This window comes from Dama dama, chromosome 18 (assembly GCF_033118175.1).
Source record: "Dama dama isolate Ldn47 chromosome 18, ASM3311817v1, whole genome shotgun sequence".
NCBI classification, from domain to species: Eukaryota; Metazoa; Chordata; class Mammalia; order Artiodactyla; family Cervidae; genus Dama; species Dama dama.
In genome coordinates, this window is record NC_083698.1 from 7,017,352 (window position 1) to 7,036,690 (window position 19,339).

The 19,339-nt window shown below is 47.0% G+C and overlaps 1 protein-coding gene and 1 non-coding gene across 2 annotated transcripts in view; one reads left to right on the top strand and one right to left on the bottom strand.

The window, feature by feature from the left end:
* ABCA13 (ATP binding cassette subfamily A member 13) overlaps positions 1-19,339 on the bottom strand; it is a 374,898-nt gene that overhangs the window by 177,483 nt on the left and 178,076 nt on the right. Inside the window, exons 41-42 of the mRNA XM_061166289.1 lie at positions 18,241-18,471; positions 4,527-4,617 (exon numbers count right to left, since the gene is read on the bottom strand). Coding sequence (XP_061022272.1) covers positions 4,527-4,617; positions 18,241-18,471 — 322 coding nt within the window. The remainder of the gene's footprint in view (positions 1-4,526; positions 4,618-18,240; positions 18,472-19,339) is intronic.
* TRNAY-GUA (transfer RNA tyrosine (anticodon GUA)) lies at positions 856-927 on the top strand. The gene has a single exon. It is a non-coding gene; the product is annotated as a tRNA-Tyr (tRNA).

Below are 19,339 nucleotides of genomic sequence, written 5' to 3' on the forward strand. Positions count from 1 at the left end.
GGCCACTGCTGAGTTTTCCAAATTTGCTGGCATATTGAGTGCAGCACTTTCATAGCATCATCTTTAAGGATTTGAAATAGCTCAACTGGAATTCCATCAACTCCACTAGCGTTGTTCGTAGTGATGCTTCCTAAGGCCCACTTGACTTCACATTCCAGGATGTCTGGCTTTAGGTGAGTAATCACACCATCATGATTATCTGAGTCGTGAAGATCTTTTTTATACAGTTTTTCTGTGTATTCTTGCCACTTCTTAATATCTTCTGCCTCTGTTAGGTCCATACCATTTCTGTCCTTTATTGAGCTCATCTTTGCATGAAATGTCCCTTGATATCTCTAATTTTCTTGAAGAGATCTCTAGTCTTTCCCATTCTATTGTTTTCCTATATAGAGGGAACATACCTCAACATAATAAAGGCCATATATGATAAACTCACAGCAAACAATATACTCAATGATTAAAAACTTTATTTCCTCTAAGATTAGTAACAAGACAAGGATGTCCACTCTCACCTCTATTATTCCATACAGTTTTCTAAGTCCTTGCCATAGCAATCAGAGAACAAAAGGAAAAAAAGGAGTCCAAATTCCAATCCAAATTGGAAAAGAAGCAAAACTGTCACTGTCTCCAAATGACATAATACTATATATAGAAAATCCTAAAGATACTACCAGAAAACTACTAGAGCTAATCAATGAATATGGTAATATTGTAGGATACAAAATTAATACATAGAAGTCTGCGGCATTTAGATGCTAAAAACAAAAATTCAGAAAGAGAAGTCAAGGAAACAATCCAAATTACCATTATCTCAAAAAGAATAAATACCTATGAATAAAGTTACGTATAGGGGCTTCCCTGGTGGCTCAGTCGGTAAAGCGTCTGCCTGTAGTGCGGGAGACCCAGGTTCAATCCCTGGGTTGGGAAGATCCCCTGGAGAAGGAAATGGCAACCCACTCCAGTACTCTTGCCTGGAAAATTCCATGGACTGAGGAGCTTGGTAGGCTACAGTCCATGGGGTCGCAAAGAGTCGGACACGACTGAGCGACTTCACAGGTTCACAGGCTCAAGGAGGGAAAAGACCTGCACTCAGAGAACTATAAGGCACTGATGAAAGAAGTCAAAGATAACACAGACAAATGGAAAGATACATGATGTTCTTGGATTGGAATAATCAATACTATCAAAATGACTATATTACCCAACAAAATTTACAGATTCAGTACAATCCCTATCAAACTACCAATGGCATTTTTCATAGAGCTAGAACAAAAAATCTTAAAATCTGTATGGAGACATAAAAGACGCTGAACAGCCAAAGCAATCTTGAAAAAGATAAACAGAGTTGGAGGAACTGGGCTCCCTGACTTCAAACTATACTATAAAGCTGCAGTCATCAAGACAGTATGGCACAGGCACAAAAAAAGAAATACAGATCAATGGAATAGGTCAGCAAACCGAGAAATAAACCCACATACCTATGGTCACACATCTATGACCAAGAAGGCAACACTATACAATGGAGGAAAGACAGTATCTTCAATAAATCTTACTGGGAAAACTATAAATGGTACCAGAAAAGCATGTAAAAAATGAAAGTTGAACATTCTTTAACACCATACACAAAAATAAACTCAAAATGGATTAAAGACCTAAATAAAAGAGTGGATTCTTAGAGGAAACATAGGCAGAACACACTTTGACACAAATTGCAGCAATATCTTTTCCGAGGCATCTCCTAGAGTAACGGAAATAAAAATAAAAATAATCAACGGGACCTAATTAATCTTAAAAGCTTTTGCACAGCAAAGAAAACCATAAGAAAAGCAAAAAAACAAACACAGAATGGGAGAAAATATTTGCAAAAGATGTGAGTGACAAGGGATTAGTCCCCCAAATTTATAAACAGCTCATGCAACTCAATATAAAAAAAAAAATCCAATCAAAAAACTGGGCAGATCTAAGAAGACATTTCTGCAAAAAAAACGACATACAAATGGCCAAGAGTACATGAAAGATGCCAATTATCATTAATTATTGGAGAAATGTAAATCAAAACTACAATGAGGTATCACCTCACACTAATCAGAATGGCCATCATCAAAAAAATCTACAAATAATAAATACTGTAGAGACTGTTGAAAACTCTTACACTGTTGATGGGAATATAAATTGGTGCAACCGCTATGGCGAACAGCACAGAGGTTCCTTTTAAAACTAAAAACAGAGCTACCATATGATCTACCAATCCCACTCCTGAGCATATTTTGAACAAAACTGTAGTTCAAAAAGATGTACGCACCCCTGTGTCCCCTGCAGCCTATTCACAATAGCCAAGACATGGAGACAACCTAAACGTCCATTGACAGATGAATGGGTAAAGACGTGGTACTTACATACCATGGAATACTACTCAACCACTAAAAAGAATGAAATAAGGCCATTTGCCTCAACATGGATGGACCTAGAGATTATTATACTGAGTGAAGTAAACTTCTTTGGACAGACAGCCTGAAACCTGAACTTTACAGATGTCACCGAGGGGGCTCCAGAGGAAGTGAGGTACCTGCTTCTGGAGACTGGAGGAAGTTCATAGTCTGCAGTTCCCCTCACGGCTAACCAGTGATCTCACTCCTAGATGCACGCCCAAGAGAGAATGTATGTCCACAGATAACTCAAACACAGATGCCCACAGCAGCATCTTCGTGATAGCCAGAAATGGGAGACAACCCGAAAGGTCATTAGCTGGTGAAAGAACAAACCGATTTTGGTGCACCTGGACAACGAACATGATCTGGCCACCAAAGGAGTGCAGCACTGGCAGACCAGCACGTGGTCCCTGGAAAACATCAGGCCGATAAAAGACGCCAGACACAGACATGCACGTGCCGTGGGCTCCACTTGCACTAGCGTCCGGAGCAGACGCGCACGCAGAGACAGACGGCAGAGGACAGCTCAGCTACGACTGGAGCAACGGGGTCGGGGTGGAGACAGACGGCAGAGGACAGGTCACCTACGACTGGGGCACCTGGGGGTCGGGGGGTGACAGACGGCAGAGGACAGCTCAGCTACGACTGGAGCAACGGGGTCGGCGGGGGAAACAGGTAAGCTGATGAGAGCTTTCCTCCTGTGGCAATGCAACTTGCTCTGAACTTGATGGGGGCAAGGGATCCACAACTCCATGAATAAACTACAAGCTGCTGAACTGTGTTAAATGGACAAATTGTGTGGCGTGTAAATTATTATCTCAATAGAGCTGTTAGAACAAGATACACCCGACATCATTAATCATTAGGGAAAAGCAAATTAAAACCACAATGAGAGACCCCTACAAACCAATTATGATGCCTAAAATAGATAATTTTTAAACCTGACAGTACCAAGAGCTGAAAAGGAAGCAGGGCCAATGGGAAATCACACGCTGCTTGTGAGAATGCAGTCTACCAAACATCTGTTGTCAACATCCGGAAGTGCTTAGTTCTGGTCAGTTATTTGAGGGTCTATGTGCCTGGAGTCTCTGAGGAAGACTGAGGTCTGTCATCCTCCAGGCCTCTCCAGCCCAGCTGTGTCCTCCTTTCTGGGGCACTGCACACAAATCGGGCAGGAACTGGCCTCACCGAGGCCCAGTCACACACCCAGGTTCTGCCCCACAGCTGACACCTGCACACGCAGATCTGCACGTGAAACCTAAGAACACACTTCAGTCCCACGTGGACAGAGGCTCCAGGGAGCAAGGCTCACATTTGGATTTTTCTGCATGTAAACCCGTCCTGGCAAAGTCCCTGCATGTAAGGCACACATTGAGAATGAAGCCGGACTGGCTTGTTCGTGAGGCAGGAGAACAAAATGGACTGACTCTGTTACCCTCATTTTCTGTACTAAGACATTGCTTCTGTGATAGAGTTCTGAAGAAATGTAGAGCTGTCCCACAAACACACAGATGTTTGATTCAAGTCAAGGAAAAACACCAAGCTTTCTGCCTCCATCCAATTACACCCCTCACTCTGCTTAATCTCCTCCTCTTCAACTTTTCTTAAATTTATTTAATGGGAGGACAATTACTTTACAATATTGTGATGGTTTTTTCCATATATCAGTACAAATCAGCCACAGGCATACACGTGAACCCTCTCTCCTGAACCCCCCCTCCCACCACCCTCCCCACCCCATCCATCCAGGTTATCATAGAGTACCAGCTTCGGGTGCCCTGCATCATACATCAAGCTTGCACTGATTATCGATTTTACCCATGGTGATACATATGTTTCAATGCTATTCTCTCAAATCATCCCACCCTCTCCTTCTCCCACTGAATCCAAAAGTCTGTTCTTTACGTCTGTGTCTCCATTGCTGCCCTGCACCTAGGACTGTCGGTACCAGATACCATATATATGCGTTAGTATATTGTATTGGTCTTTCTCTTCCTGACTTACTTCGTTAAAACGTGGTGGTAAGGATGGGGGCCTCACCTCACGCCCCCCCCACCCCCCCACCCAGTGGAAACGCAAAGAAACCCCCTGACTTACAGTGACCAGGACCAGGCTCTGGGGGTGCCAACTCCAAGCTCAGGGCAGCATCAGGTTGCTTCCTGGAATCTTGCAGAAGATGCAGAAACACCTTTTTAAAAATGGAAAAGAGCTTCACATTATTTTATGTTCCTTTCCACATTGTACCTCTTCTGCCTCAATTACCCAACTGGGTCATTATGACAATAGTCACCAAACAGCCAATCGTACTTGATCTGGTTGTTCAGTTAAAGGACAGAACTCTAAGGCCACCTGCTCCTGCCCACAGGACACAAAGGTGAGTGAAACCAGTCTGAAGCTCAGGGCACCTCGGTTCTGGCCAAGCTGCCAGGCAGGAGTGGGCAGGGCATGTGAGGCTTACCGCACAGGGCATCCAACTCAACTCTGGTTTGTGAAGCACTGTCCAGCATCTGAGAAACTCAGGAAGAACCAGGCCACAAAGTCGTGAGCCGCACACCAATTCAGAGTGGGTGGGGCCACGTGCGACAATCCCCACCACACCGTCTTCTCCACAGGTGCTGGGACCTCATGCTACCTAAACAGGTTTGTCCTACAAACTGGCTTGAAGTCAGTAATTGGTAGTGCTGGACACTGAGGCCCTGCCTCACTGTTCAAACCGAAGGGCTGTGGCTGTCATCAAAGTCCACAAACAACAAATGCTGCAGAGGGTATGGAGAAAAGGGAGCCCTCCCACACTGCTGGCCAGAATGTAGAGCATTCCCTATGAAGAACAGCATGGAGGTTCCTTACAAAACTAAAAATAGAGCGACCACATGACCCAGCAATCCCAGTCCTAGGCACGTATCTGGAGAAAAACATAACTCAAAAAGACAGATGCACCCCAATGTTCATTGCAACACTTTACAATAGCCCGGTCATGGAAGCAACCTAAATGTCCATCAACAGAGGAATGGATAAGGACAACGTGGTGCATATATACAATGGAATGTTACTCAGCCATAAAAATAGTGAAATAATGCCATTTGCAGCAACATGGATGGACACAGAGATGATCATATTAAGTGAAGAAAGGCGGAAAAAAGAAAAACATCATAAACATTGCTCATATGTGCTATCTAAAATATGACACAGCTGATCTTATTTACAAAAGAGAAACAGACTCACAGACATAGGAAACAGAGCTATGGTTACCAAACAGGGAAGGAGGGAGGGATAAACTAGGAGTTTGGAATGAACTTATATACACACTACTATAAAAGAACTAGATAACCAACAAAGACCGACTATGTAGCACAAGGAACTATACTGAATATCTTGTAATAACCTATAAGGGAAAAGAATCTGAAAAAGAATATATATGTATGCATATATACATACATATATGTGTATATATATATATGGGTTTCCCTGGTAGCTCAGCGGGTAAAGAATCTGCCTGCAGTGTAGGAGACCCCGGTTTGATTCATGGGTCAGGGAGATCCCCTGGAGAAGGAACAGACTACCCATTCCAATATTCACGGGTTTCCCTGGTGGCTCAGACAATAAAGAATCTGCCTGCAATGCAGGAGACTTGGGTTGGATCCCTGTGTTGGGAAGATCCCCTGGAGGAGGGCATGGCAACCCACTCTAGTATTTTTGCCTAGAGAATGCTTATGGACAGAGGAACCTGGTGGGATACAGTCCATGGGATCACAAAGAGCAGGACACAACTGAGTGACTAACACTACTATACATACACAAAACGGAATCACTTTGCTGTACACCTCACACTAACACAACATTGAAAATCAACTATATTTCAATAAAAAAATTTTTTTTAATCCAAGGACTAGGCCCAAAATCAGTATGAGCGAGGTGCAAAAGCACGTGCTGGAGACAGGGAGATGCGAGGACAGGCGTCTGTGGGTGACTGCTGGGGGGAGGGGACAGGCCGCGTGCAGAGGAGGGAGGTGTCCCTGATGCGAACCCTCGCGGGTGAGGGGAGAGGCAATCTGGAGAGGGCAGAGGAGCTGGGCTCTGAGGCAGGGGCTCCATGCCCAGCTAAGGTCTGGTCAGCCCTGCGCTGCAGACAGAGGACACACAGATCCAGAAAGCGGAGTGACAGTAACTCAGTGCATGACGGCCACAGGCCTGGGAGCAGGCAGTGGGTTTCCTCACTCATGGCTCAGCCCCTCCCGGGGACCATCGCTGAGCCAGGCACTGCCCAGGGCTGCCCTCCCCCGGCGGCATCACCACACACACACGCCCCCTCACCCCTGCCCACGGCTGCAAAGTCCTGGGGTCCTGACCTCAGCCCCCCTGCAGCCTCCCCACCAGCTGGGTTCCCACGGCGATTCCAAGTCCCACCCCCCCTGGACTCTGCAAACAGCACTTCCATCCTGAGTTTATTTCAGGGTCCGAGCACAGAGGCACTGACTGACCCTAGGCCTTCCTAGGAGCCCGTGGCCCCTAGGAGAAGATGGGGAGAGGGCGCCAGGGGAGAAGCAGCTGGCAACCGGGGAGAGACCCGCCTTCTCAGGACATATGATGAATTAGTTTGGGCAGACTCCTACTGAGAGGATTCTGAGTCCTCTGAATTGGTGATGAGCCATGAGGTGTCATTATGTTTGATCTGATGAGGTTGCTTTTATTGGTAAGATAACCCCTTGCTGATTCCCAGTAAGACCCCAAGGAAAAGCTGCAGACCTCACAGTTACTACAGGTGGAAACAATAACTTAATAATAAGAGAAGAGCAACGCGGTGCCACGTGTCACCCTGGAGAAGGATTCACCACCCCAGCTTCGCTGCCTCATCTAATAAACGGTATTAATGATAAGATACAAAAAACAGAAGTGTTGCAAAGAGTGAATGCGTTTGCAGGTAAAGCTGGGAAGGCAATGCCAGCCACATGGGAAGCTCGTGATATCTGACCCCAAGAGTGATGGGAGGAGGAATAAGGACAGCTGGGTGCCTACAACGTGTCACATCATTTAATTATTAAGTTGACCCAATGAAATCAACACGGTCATCCCCCTAAGAGGAGAGCACCAAGGCCCAGTGAAACCAGCATTCACCTGGTGCATTTACCAAGAATGAAATTAGAAACAGCAGAAATAGTGCGACTCAAGATTCATTCACTGAGCAAAGACTTCCGCTGTACCTCACTTTAATGGGAATTTTCATTGGATTTTAAAATGTAATTGTGAATTATACAAAACATACCTTGATAACAAAAAGGAGTCTTGACAATCATCTTCATCTACTCTTTTAAGTTTCCCTCTTTCTCCTTTCCTAGTAAGGCAGTGTGTGTGTGTGCGTGCACCTGTGTACTTGGGAGGAGAAAACAGAATAAAGGCAGAGGCCCTGCTCTCAGAAGCTCACAGACCACCGGACAGATCAGCACAACACAGAACTCGGCACCGTATGGACTAGTCTCAGCATCCTGGGGCGATAAAGTACAGCAGGGTGACTGCACTTAACAATACTGGACTGTACATTTCAAAGTAGCTGAGAGAATAATTTCTTTAATTTCTCATAACAAAAAAAATACAATTATGTAAGGCAATGGATATAACTAAATTTATAATGGTGATCATTTCCCAATATATACATAAATCAAATCATTTAATGTTGTGCTCTTTAAACTAATACAATGTTATATGTCAATAAAACTGAGAAGAAAGAAATGACCAAATAAAACATCAGGGACAGTAAACAGTGTGAAAACAATTGACAATTTAACAAAAATATGGATTTAAGTACAAAGCCTATGGCACCTCTAAAGGAACAGAAGGTCAGGTGTTGGAGAGTCTTCATTCCGGGATTTGTGTTTTGGCAATTGAGAAGAGCTGCAGGATCTAACTTCCATAATGGTCCCAGATCACCTCAATGTCAACCGGGCCATCAATGCTCAGACCGCAGGGCTGAGCCTGTGCCCTCGTCAAGCCCGGTTAGACCCCAGACTTGACCTGCACTGAAAGTGCCAGCTTGATGGACTGCACCCTGGAGACGGCCAGGGCAAGATGACTTCTGCCTGGACGCTACAGAAACTCATGAAACTGACCAAGCTCTGTGAGACAAGGGTGGCACCACTGCAGGAACGTGAGCAGAGCAAGAATTTCCAAACTTTGGCCAATGTAACGTAAGCTGCGTCTTTCAGCTTCCCTACAGAGATTTTTTTTTTTTTTAAGAAATGGAAGATAAAATCAGGAGATGGTTTAAATGATAAAGAATAAGACAGTCACTGGCCAATCCTCTCCAGGCATGGGATTCTGGGCAGGGCTGCCCCCTGCCAGGTCACACCGTGCACACAGGAGGACTTCCATTATTTTAAAGAACTTGAATGCGTTCACAATTGCTGATATAACAAATTGTCACAAACACAGGACTTATGACAACGCACATCTTCCACCTTATATTCCTGAAGGTCAGAATCTAAAATGGATCCAAGAACTAAGATCAGGATGTTGCAGGGCTGGGTTGCCTCTGCAGGTGCTGAGGAAGGAGGCCCTCTGCTGACTTTTTCAGCTCCTAGTGGCTGTTTCTTTGACTTGCAGCCCCTTTGTCTTCAGAGCTCATTGCTGCGATCTCTGCTTCCATGAAGGCATCACCTGCTCCAGGGCTCCAGGGATACAACGGCTCTGGAGGTTCCGAGTGGTTCTCAGTATATATCAAGAGATGGAGTGAGTACGGAGCCCGAAACCCCACCAGGAAGGCATCCGAGGGAGCAGCTGCCTCACGACCATGACTGCATCCAGCAGCCAGGCTTCTGGGAAACAGGATGATTCTAGCTCCTGGGAATTACAATAGGATCTTGAGCTCAAAGATGGGGGAACGTGTTAGAAGACCCGGGTCAGCCCAGTGGGGTCCACTGGCTAAATCTGATGTGAATTCCAAGTAAATAATTACAACAGTGAATTGTAGCTCACTGAACAAAATAGGAAGCCATGCGTCACTATGGATATCAAGAGACAGGGTGAAGATAAAGTGCTTCCTTGTGCTAATGTCAATTTAAAAATGTAGAATCCACACTGGGGTTAGGAAATTGTCCCCGTGGCAGATGTCTCAGACACAAGGAACACGGAAAAGGGCTAAAACCAGTGGGGAAAGTGGAGTGAAGAAAGAATGGGAATTTGAAGAATTTCAAGGCACATCCCCCAAAAATAAGCAATAATGATAGAAACAGGAAACAACTTCCAGGGGAAACGCCTGGCAGACACCACGTGACCTAGACAATCAAAGATCTGGTCACAGTGTGACGGATGGACCCCCAGCACCTGGCAGTGAGGAGCAAAGAGTCAAGGCACCCCTCCTGTGACTCTCCAGCCAGAATGTGAACAGGAGGAGCCCACAGTGAGGGGGTGCGCAAAGTGAGGGCTCTACCATCTGCAGGAACATCCAGATCACCAAGCCAAGGAAACAGGAATCCTTGCTGCTTGATGGCTGCTCCGGAGGTGGGCAGTGAGCTGAGTGAAAACTCACATTGATGAATCAGATCCTTTTGCTCTGAAGGGCAAGGGTGGGATGACTGAAACATGATGGGCGAAGACTGCCTGGGGGTTCTTTGTTCTTAGAAGTTGTTCTCAAAGAGTAAAAATAAATAACTAGAACATGAATGTCAAGTCCTTATTCCCACTCTGGACTTGATCTTTTCATCCTCTTAATGCTGTGTAAGATGAAGGCATCTGAGCTCAAGCACCCGAGGAAATGACACTCGGGACCCTCTTGACAAGAGAGACAAAGGAAACCCTCCTAGAGGAACTCGGCAGGCTCGGTGGAAAGAAACTGTCCATCTCACATGGGCAGTCTGACCTTCCTAAAATACTACTAGAAGCTTCAAGTTTATTAAAACTGCCCTAGGACACTAATCATGGAGGGACACGCTGTTGGCCGGGGAGGTGGTATAGAGGATGTATGGGAAACCTTGGTACCTTCTGCTCCACTGCTGTGAACATAAAACTGCTCCAAAGACTAGTCTGTTCAATACCATGCTACTCACATCCACCCTACGTGCATTATGTCAGCAGATTCTGTCTTCGCCTCAGAGACGGCTGTAAACAGAATGCATCTGCAGGTTGGGGGCTCCCACTCTCCTGGCCCGCAGCCCTACACACAGCAAACACTATCCTTTGCACTGGAGACACTGTTCAATTGCTCAGTCATGTCTGACTCTTTGTGACCCCATGAACTACAGCATACCAGGCCTCCCTGTCCATCACCAACAAACTCCTGGAGCTTGCTCAAACTCATCCCCATTAGGCTGGTGATGCCATCCTATCATCTCATCCTCTGTTGTTCCCTTCTCCTCCTGCCTTCAATCTTTCCCAGCATCAGGGTCTTTTCTAATGAGTTGGCTCTTCGCATCAGGTGGCCAAGGTATTGGAGCTTCAGCTTCAGCATCAGTCCTTCCAATGAGTATTCAGGGTTGATTTCCTTTAGAATTTACTTGTTTGATCTCCTTACAGTCCAAGGGACTCTCAAGAGTCTTCTCCAGCACCACAATTTGAAAGCATCAATGGAGGGATGGGTTTGTAAATGCCAAAATAAAGACAGTGAGGACCACAATCAAAATCCACATCCCAGTCTCACTGGCCTGGGGCCTGTTTAGGGACCGTGACTTACGAGGACATGATCGCAGCTCAAGTGAAGCCTGGGCTCCAGCTGCAGGGCCTGGCGTGCTGCTGGCAGTCCCTCCTCGCCCACTAGGAAGTCGTCAGGCAGAATGCAGACAAACAAAAGAGAACGTCCTGAGGTGCGGTTACAGCCCCGCTAACCGTAATCGAGCGCAGACACAAGACAGCAAAGTCAATACTCGCCAAGTGTAAAGACACAAAATTGGTGGAGATGGGTATTTTATAGATAATACCAAACAAAAGAATTTTTTTAAGGTGCTTAATCTCTTTTCAATTTAAGAAAGCTTTCTCAAATAGATCCAAATATACTATAAAACTATATTTCATTAAATCTCCTATCTGAGGTATATGAAATGTTGGCTGCCCCTAACAACAGACACTTTCTTGTTTAGCATGTGTGTGTGTGACACAGAGAGGAGAGAGATGAGACTGTATCAGTCAATATTTATTTGGTACCTATTACACACAAAGCGTGTGCTAAACGTAGCGGGTGGAAATTACTGCAAGGAACTGGAGGAGCAGATGAGACTTTCAAAGTAATTGAGTAGCCAGTTCTGTGACTCCTCACTGGGCTTGTGTGGGGAGGATTAACAGGAGGTGCGGTGGGAGGAGGGGGACCCTGGAAGACAAAGGGCAGTTTAGGGGAGGCAGGTGTGGGGCAGAATGACTCCTTCAAGGAGCAGAGACTGGAGACCTCTGTGGGTCCAGTGCAGTGGAGGCCCATGACCCTCTGCAACGGTCACAATGTTTAAGAGTGGATTTTACTGCATGCAATTTAAACAATATGCTTTTTAAAAAGAGAGTAAAGAGAAGGAAGATTTTAAAATGCCCAAAAGGGACTATATTCAATATCTTGTGATAAACTGTAATGGAAAATAACCTGATATATATATATAACTGAATGACTTTTGCTCTACACCAGAAACTAACACAACATTTTACATCAACTATAGCTCAACAAAAACAAAGAAGTGTTCAAAAAGAACATGGACGGGTAAAGTAAAAATATTTTGGAGAAGAAAGGCAGATACTAAACAGAAAGAAATATTTAAGGAGTACAGCATAAAAATCATTTTTAGAAGTCATGCTATGATGAAACAACGATCATGACATTAAAAATATTAAAATATGTTTAATTTCAGAATAAATCACTGCACAGGTACTCTGGAAATAAGCGGCAAGAAAAGTAATATTGTAAGTCTTCACCTTTTTTTGTTTTCTTGATATTTGTAGCCTGTACTCAGCATTATTATATTACTCAATCCAATCAAAAACTGCGTGTGAAGGTTAGGGAAGATTTGTCTCTTTTAGCAATGAGAAACATGGAGTTCCAGCCTAGGATGCAGGACGGGCTTCCCCCGGCAGCACGTACAACACAAGAGCTGGTCACTCCCCGGAGCCCACACTCCCTCCTCCTCAGTGGGACAGGGGACAACTCGGGGACTAGGGAAAGGTGTTACCAGGGGGAAAACGCTGGGGTTACAAACAGGTGCAATCACTTTGGGAAGTAGTTACCTGTCAAGATTACAGGTCTGAAGGTTCATATCTTTGTCCCAGAAATCACACTTTTGAATCTAAGGCGAGGACAGCAGAACACCCCCCACACCCTGTTCTCCGATATCTGCACCATCTTATTGACAGTATGGAAGCACTGCAAACGATTTAAGTGCCTACAAGGCAAAAGTGTGAAGCTGCATGATGGAACTTCTTTGTGTTAGAAATTATGCAGCCATAAAGATAATGGTTATGGGGGAAATGGATACTGCTTGAGATAAATAGCATTAATTGGGTAACTCCTGATTCTTTTATATGCACACACATATATATATATGAAATGAGATTTCAAACCTAATTTAAAATTCTGGGCAAGGGAAGTCCCTTACCATCCAGTGGTTAGGAATCTGAACTTCCACTGAAGAGAGCACAGGTTCAGTCCCCGCTGGGGAATTAAGGTCCCACCTGCCCTTTGGCCAAAAATAAATAAATAAATGCAAATTATATAAAGGAAAATAGAAATAAATTAAATTCTGTGTGTTAATTTTATATCCTGCAACTTTACTATATTCATTGATTAGCTCTAGTAATTTTCTGGTAAAGTCTTTAGGGTTTTCTATGTAGAGGATCAAGTCATCTGCAAACAGTGAGAGTTTGCCATATGACCCAGCAATCCCACTGCTGGGCATACACACCAAGGAAACCAGAACTGAAAGAGACATGTGCACCCCAATGTTCATCGCAGCACTGTTTATAATAGCCAGGACATGGAAGCAACCTAGATGCCCATCAGCAGACGAATGGATAAGGAAGCTATGGTACATATACACAATGGAATATTACTCAGCCATTAAAAAGAATTCATTTGAATCAGTTCTAACGAGATGGATGAAACTGGAGCCCATTATACACAGTGAAGTAAGCCAGAAAGATAAAGACCATTACAGTATACTAACGCATATATATGGAATTTAGAAAGATGGTAACGATAACCCTATATGCGAAACAGAAAAAGAGACACAGATGTACAGAACAGACTTTTGGACTCTGCGGGAGAAGGTGAGGGTGGGATGTTTTGAGAGAACAGCATCGAAACATGTATATTATCAAGGGTGAAACAGATCACCAGCCCAGGCTGGATGCATGAGACAAGTGCTCGGGGCTGGTGCACTGGGAAGACCCAGAGGAGAGGGGAGGGAGGCAGGAGGGGGGATCAGGATGGGAAATACATGTAAATCCATGGTTGATTCATGTCAATGTATGGCAAAAACCACTACAATATTGTAAAGTAATTAGCCTCCAACTAATAAAAATAAATGGGAAAAAAAAGGAATAAATTAAATTCTGGGCAAGTTCCTAACAAGCTGAAGGTCTCCACGGAGGAGAGAGGAAAGAGACAGGAGTGAGTGGGTGTGGTCAGAAATCAGGGAGAAGCCATGAGAGGGGGCCCAGGGGCGGCTGAGCGAGGAGGCTGGCGGATGAAAGAGCCCAGCAGGAGAAGGGACACTCCCACACACTGGGGTGGAGGCCCCAGGGCTGCCCCATCCAGGGAGAGGGGTCCCAGGGTGCAGTTGTGGCCACCTGCCACATGGCCAACCCGAGGGATGCCCAGACATCCCATGCAGGCCCCAGTCACACTGAACCGCACCAGGCCTACGCTGGGGTCCCCTCCATCAGCCCAGCTCCCTGCTCTTCGGGGCACCCAACTTCCAGGGGAGCCACAGAGCCAAGGGGGCAGACATGCCAACAGCCTGAAGGCGGGACCACAACCCACGGGCTCTATGTCCAGCGACTGGGCTGAGCCGCCCAAAACTCTGCCAAAACCTCGAGGGCCATCCCACGAGGCAGCCAGACCTGGGCTCTCTGAAGCAGGTCATCACGGCCCAGGAATAAGGACAGCATGCAGAAACCTCCATTCCACCCTGTCAGCGGATAAGAATCCCTACCGTTTAAGGCGTCGCCACACGTGTCCTAGGGCAGCCAGGGCAGCCAGTGCAGCCACGGTCAACAGTTTGACAGAGGTCACTTCACTGTTGCCCCTGCTTCAGCAGGCCACAGCTTTCTGTTGCACTTCAAGTCAATTTTCCATCAATTTTTCTAGCTTTTACCAAAATAAAGGGCTTCCCAGGTAATATTAGTGGTAAAGAACTGCCTGCCAATGCAGGTAGACTTTAAGAGACCCAGATTCGATCCCTGGGTCGAGAAGATCCCCCGGAGGAGGACATGGCAACCCACTCCAGTATACTGGCCTGGAAAATTCCATGCACAGAGGAGCCTGGCGGGCTACAGTCCCTGGGGTTGCAAAGAGTCTGACACAACTGAAGCAACTCAGCATGCAATAAGAATAATGCTTATGAAGGAGGTGAGTGGCTTAAAAAGACCTGGCAGACGACCTAAGCGACACACACAAACAGGCAAACAGCAGGGCGGCCATCTCTCCTTGTTGCAGTTCAGGGCAGGGGCTGGAACATGCGACCACAACCATCATGTGAAAGAAAAGAAGGAAACGACTGGGGAAAGGGAGAGAGAGGAGAGAGGGAGCAAAGGGGAAGAGGAAGGAAGGGAAGGAGGGAGGGAAGGAAGGAGCGGGGGGAGTTACTAAGAATACTGAAGGATCTGATTTACATAAAGCACAGTTCTCAATAAGCCTCTCCTTGGATGTCCATGCTGCCTCGAGACAGTACTGACTGGTTCCAGGAAGCGCATTGATTAATGAAACGTTTAAAAGCTAAGCATCTGCCCAGAACTTAAAGACCCTCCTCACCACGTTCCCTGCGATGCTTAAAGCCATAAAATGGTCAGGCCGATCCCTCCCCAACACCTCCCTCCAACTCACAACAAGAATCACAGGATTCCTGAGGGTCTCTGCTTCACTGGCATCAGAGTAAGATGTAACTTACGTGAAAAAACACTTGCTCCAGCTGTGGGTTTAGTTGTAAATAAGTGAGCACACACATGAGAAGCATGAACACTCATCGTTACTGGTGAGTGTGTTTGGTCCGAAAGGCTGAGCCATGCCCCCTCAGGCCCGGCGGCCCTAGCTGAGTACAGCGAGCACAGGACATGTGTCCATCTGTCCATACCAGGCACCATACACCAAGAAACACCCAGAGACACAGACAACTCCAGAGAGACACCGCATAACACGTCTGCACGTGATTGGCAATCCCCTCTTCTTACAGTTCAAAATAAACTCGTCTTCTTTTTCAAGTGACCTAAGCTGGCGAAACAATGCCCGAAGGCACCTCCTCTCCATCTGCAGAGAAGCTGTGATTCACACCACACGGAGGCTCCGAACAGTACAGATCATGAGCTTCCTAGTAACTAGTGACTAGATTCCGGGATGACTCAGACTGGTCACCCAGACTTCAGAGGACACTGCCCAGTAGCGTGTGGCATCACCACAGCCCAGACCGGCCGGGGCTCCAAGCAGCTGCCGGGGCCATCCACCCAGGTCCACAGAGAACCCCGACCCACCCTGACTCAGGCACCGTGGGAGGGAGTCTGGGAAATGCCCCGTCTGCTGCATCCACACAGGCAGGACGGACGATAGCCAGAAGCACTGGACAAGAGGTGCCTTTTCCTGGAGCATACACGCAGTTTAATTCCATTGTTACCCCAAAGCCCCAGCAACAGTCTCACATTCCAAGAAGGATCTTTACTGCTTTGCCTGGTTCATTCCAGGCATTTAACTATTTCGGGTAATTCCTGGAATAATCATTCCATTTTAAAGAGCACAAAACTGAGGCTCAGGAGTTGAATGACTCATCTGAGGCTACAGGTACTGGAGGGAGAAAGGTGTGGGCTGAGACCCACCGCCTCCACTGTGACAGGCTGTCCCCACAAGCCGGACACACTGCCATCTAGGAAACACTCATCAGGGCGTGACGGTGATCTGGTTGCAACATCTGTCACCCCGCTGATCGCCAGGGTGACTTGGATGACCTGGCTGCCTAGGGGTCTGTCCCCTTCCTTCCTCACCGCTCCACGGGTATCCCTCCCGAAGCTGCAAGCCCGGTTGAAGAGGATAACCACCCCTGATAGAGGAGGATCAGGCTTTGGTCAAGGGTATACCAGTAGCTGTGCTCCCCTGCTAGAACCTCCAAACAAGCTCTCAAGGAAATGCTGATCAGCAGCCACTGGGCCGAGCGTGCACCAATGCAGGTAGGCATAGAAGACCCTCAGCATCCCAGGCGCAAGATGGCAAGTCAGAGGGGGTCACGGAGAGGACCACAGTCGGGTAGGCAGAGGAGGCGGGCAGAGCTGCCAGGACCGTGGGATCAGGGCTGCCTTTCAACAGGGATGGCTTCCATGTCTCAGCTGGAAGGACAACAGAGGGAAAGCCGGCCCTGACAAAGAGAGTTCAGGACTCCAAGCTCTGGCTGAGGAAGCAGCTCATACCCATCCTTCCTGGTTGTGAATCAGGCTGTCCCCTGTTGTTCTGTAGGCCTCAACTGCTCTATTCACAAGAACAAGATGATAGCTGACGGTCCATGGAAGCCAGAGCATCACCCCCAAAGTCACGGCCCATTCAACTTGACTCACTCTCAGAAAACCCAGGTCCAAAAGCAGCACTATCATTTATAAGCCCTGCAATTCAGGGTAAAATTAGCCTATTGGAGCCTCATCCTTAAAACAGGAATAGTAAGTTACAAAGTTAGCAAGGGAAAATAAAATACATTCTATGCATAAAAGCTGTTTGTAGCACTGCAAATCTTTTACTGCTTTCCAATCTTTTATGAGCACTTATTCGAGAGAAAAGTTGTAGTGGCTGCCATCACCTGGAGTCACACTGATTTACACACAAGTGGCTACTTTACCTCCTGCATCACTAACCCCGGCATGTGCCTTCAGCCCCCAAATCCCTTCCAAAACCCAACCAGAAGTTCAGCCTTTGACATTCTAGGAGCCTCAGTATTTTAATTCTCATGGCCACTGAAAGTCCCAGGTGTTACTCTATACTACTCTCAGGTAACACAGAGAAGGTGGCCCAAGGGTCTTCCCAGACGTTTTTAATCTTCAGCGCTTGACTTTTATTTTAAATCTGCAGTGCTTTGTAAAACTCAGATCTAGCTAACAGTCAACCTCAAGGCCCCCACTGAGGCCATTGTACACAAACTAGCAACTTCCTCCTGGAGGAAAAGCCTGGCTCTGGCTCCCTGGAGCATCCAAGAAGAAACCACACCCATACTCCAAGGGGCGGGTGCCAGCACGGGAAAGGAGGGGGAGTGGGAGGGGAGGAGAAGGGAGGAGCATCGTTCGGTGTGTGAGCTTCTGCCCATCTTTTACCAAGGCAGGGCTGGGACTCCTGAGCAGAACAAGGTCCAGAGAGAAAAGAGAAGGACGCCTCCAGGTGAGGAAACAGGATCAGCCAGCCTCCTGCTGCTGAAACTGTCTGGAGAGCTAGTGCTTCTGGATTAAAGAAATCAAAGTTCTCAAATATAAAAAGCTATCCCCCTTAAAGAACCACAATCACCTATCGAGTGCATTAAATTCATATAAATGCCATGCCTGCTGCCAATGAGAGCTGGGAAATGAATGAAAATGCATAGGGTCCCCAGCACATCCTTCCCAGCTGCCTCTCCCACACACAGCGGCAAAGCACAGACCAGAAAAGCCTGCTCGAGCATCTGTCATCAGCAGGTACCTCTTCTAAGGTGGTGTCTGAGAGCCCGTAGCCTGTCAGGTGCAGCTGGTGGAGGTTCTGGTCGAGGGCCTGGAAGAGCCCTTCGAAGCAGGCTCTGTCTGCACCCTCAGGGATCATGTAGCTCAGCTCGCCCCGGCTGCTGCCTCGAAGAGATGCTTGTGGGATGTAGGTCTGGATCAGAGACGTGGCACAAGCTGTGTCCTTCGGGTCATCGGCCTCCAGAACAGAAGGCTAGCCCCCAAGAAAGCAAGCGAACAGTAAGGAATGCAAACCCAAACATACTGAATTTACATCAACTGGTTTCACCTCTAGCCCTAAGCAAATTATTTTGAAATTTCAACTCCAAGCAGCAAAATCAAGAAATAGCATTTCCAGGATGCACTGCACCTTTTCCTTTTTAAATTTAAATCTAGTGGGAAAGCTGGCCAGGCAAGATGTAACACTAATTGGTCCCCAGGTACATGGGACAGGCCCTAGGAGGGCTATGCTTACAGATGCCCTTGCTGCCTACAGACAATCTTGAAAGCCACTCCAGCCCAGCAACTGGACCACAGGATATAGAGCCTTCCCGAAAGGGAGACAAGGACCCCCACCCATGGAGGAAAGCCACCCTCCCCCCGCAGGACAGCAAGACACTCACCCTGAATAGAGAGGAAGCAAATAGGAACCTGGACTTGGGGCCACCAAGGGTCAGACCATCAGGACTGGGGGGGTAGGGGGCAACTTAGAGACGTCAGCCCTGAATCCCAGCCCCAGAGCAGCTTCGGCCCGCCCCCAGCTGACAAAGGGCAATGAGGATGCCTCTCATTGAGAACTCTGACTTCACCCTTTCTGTGGTACAGCTTTAGCCTCTGAACCAAGCATCAGGGTCAGAAAGTTACCTGGGAACATGCGGGGCCATGGTGGTGCCCGGCCAGCCACTCAGGCCAACCCTGTTTCCCATCAGGGGCCCTGAATCCCACCTAACTCCTCCTGGCAGACAGAGAGCATCTGGGAGGCCCCACTCACTGCTGTAAAATTTATTTTAGCATCAGGGCCTCTGTACACAAAGGCCTCCACGTAATTACCACCTCCCTTTCCAGCCTCATCCCTGGCCCTC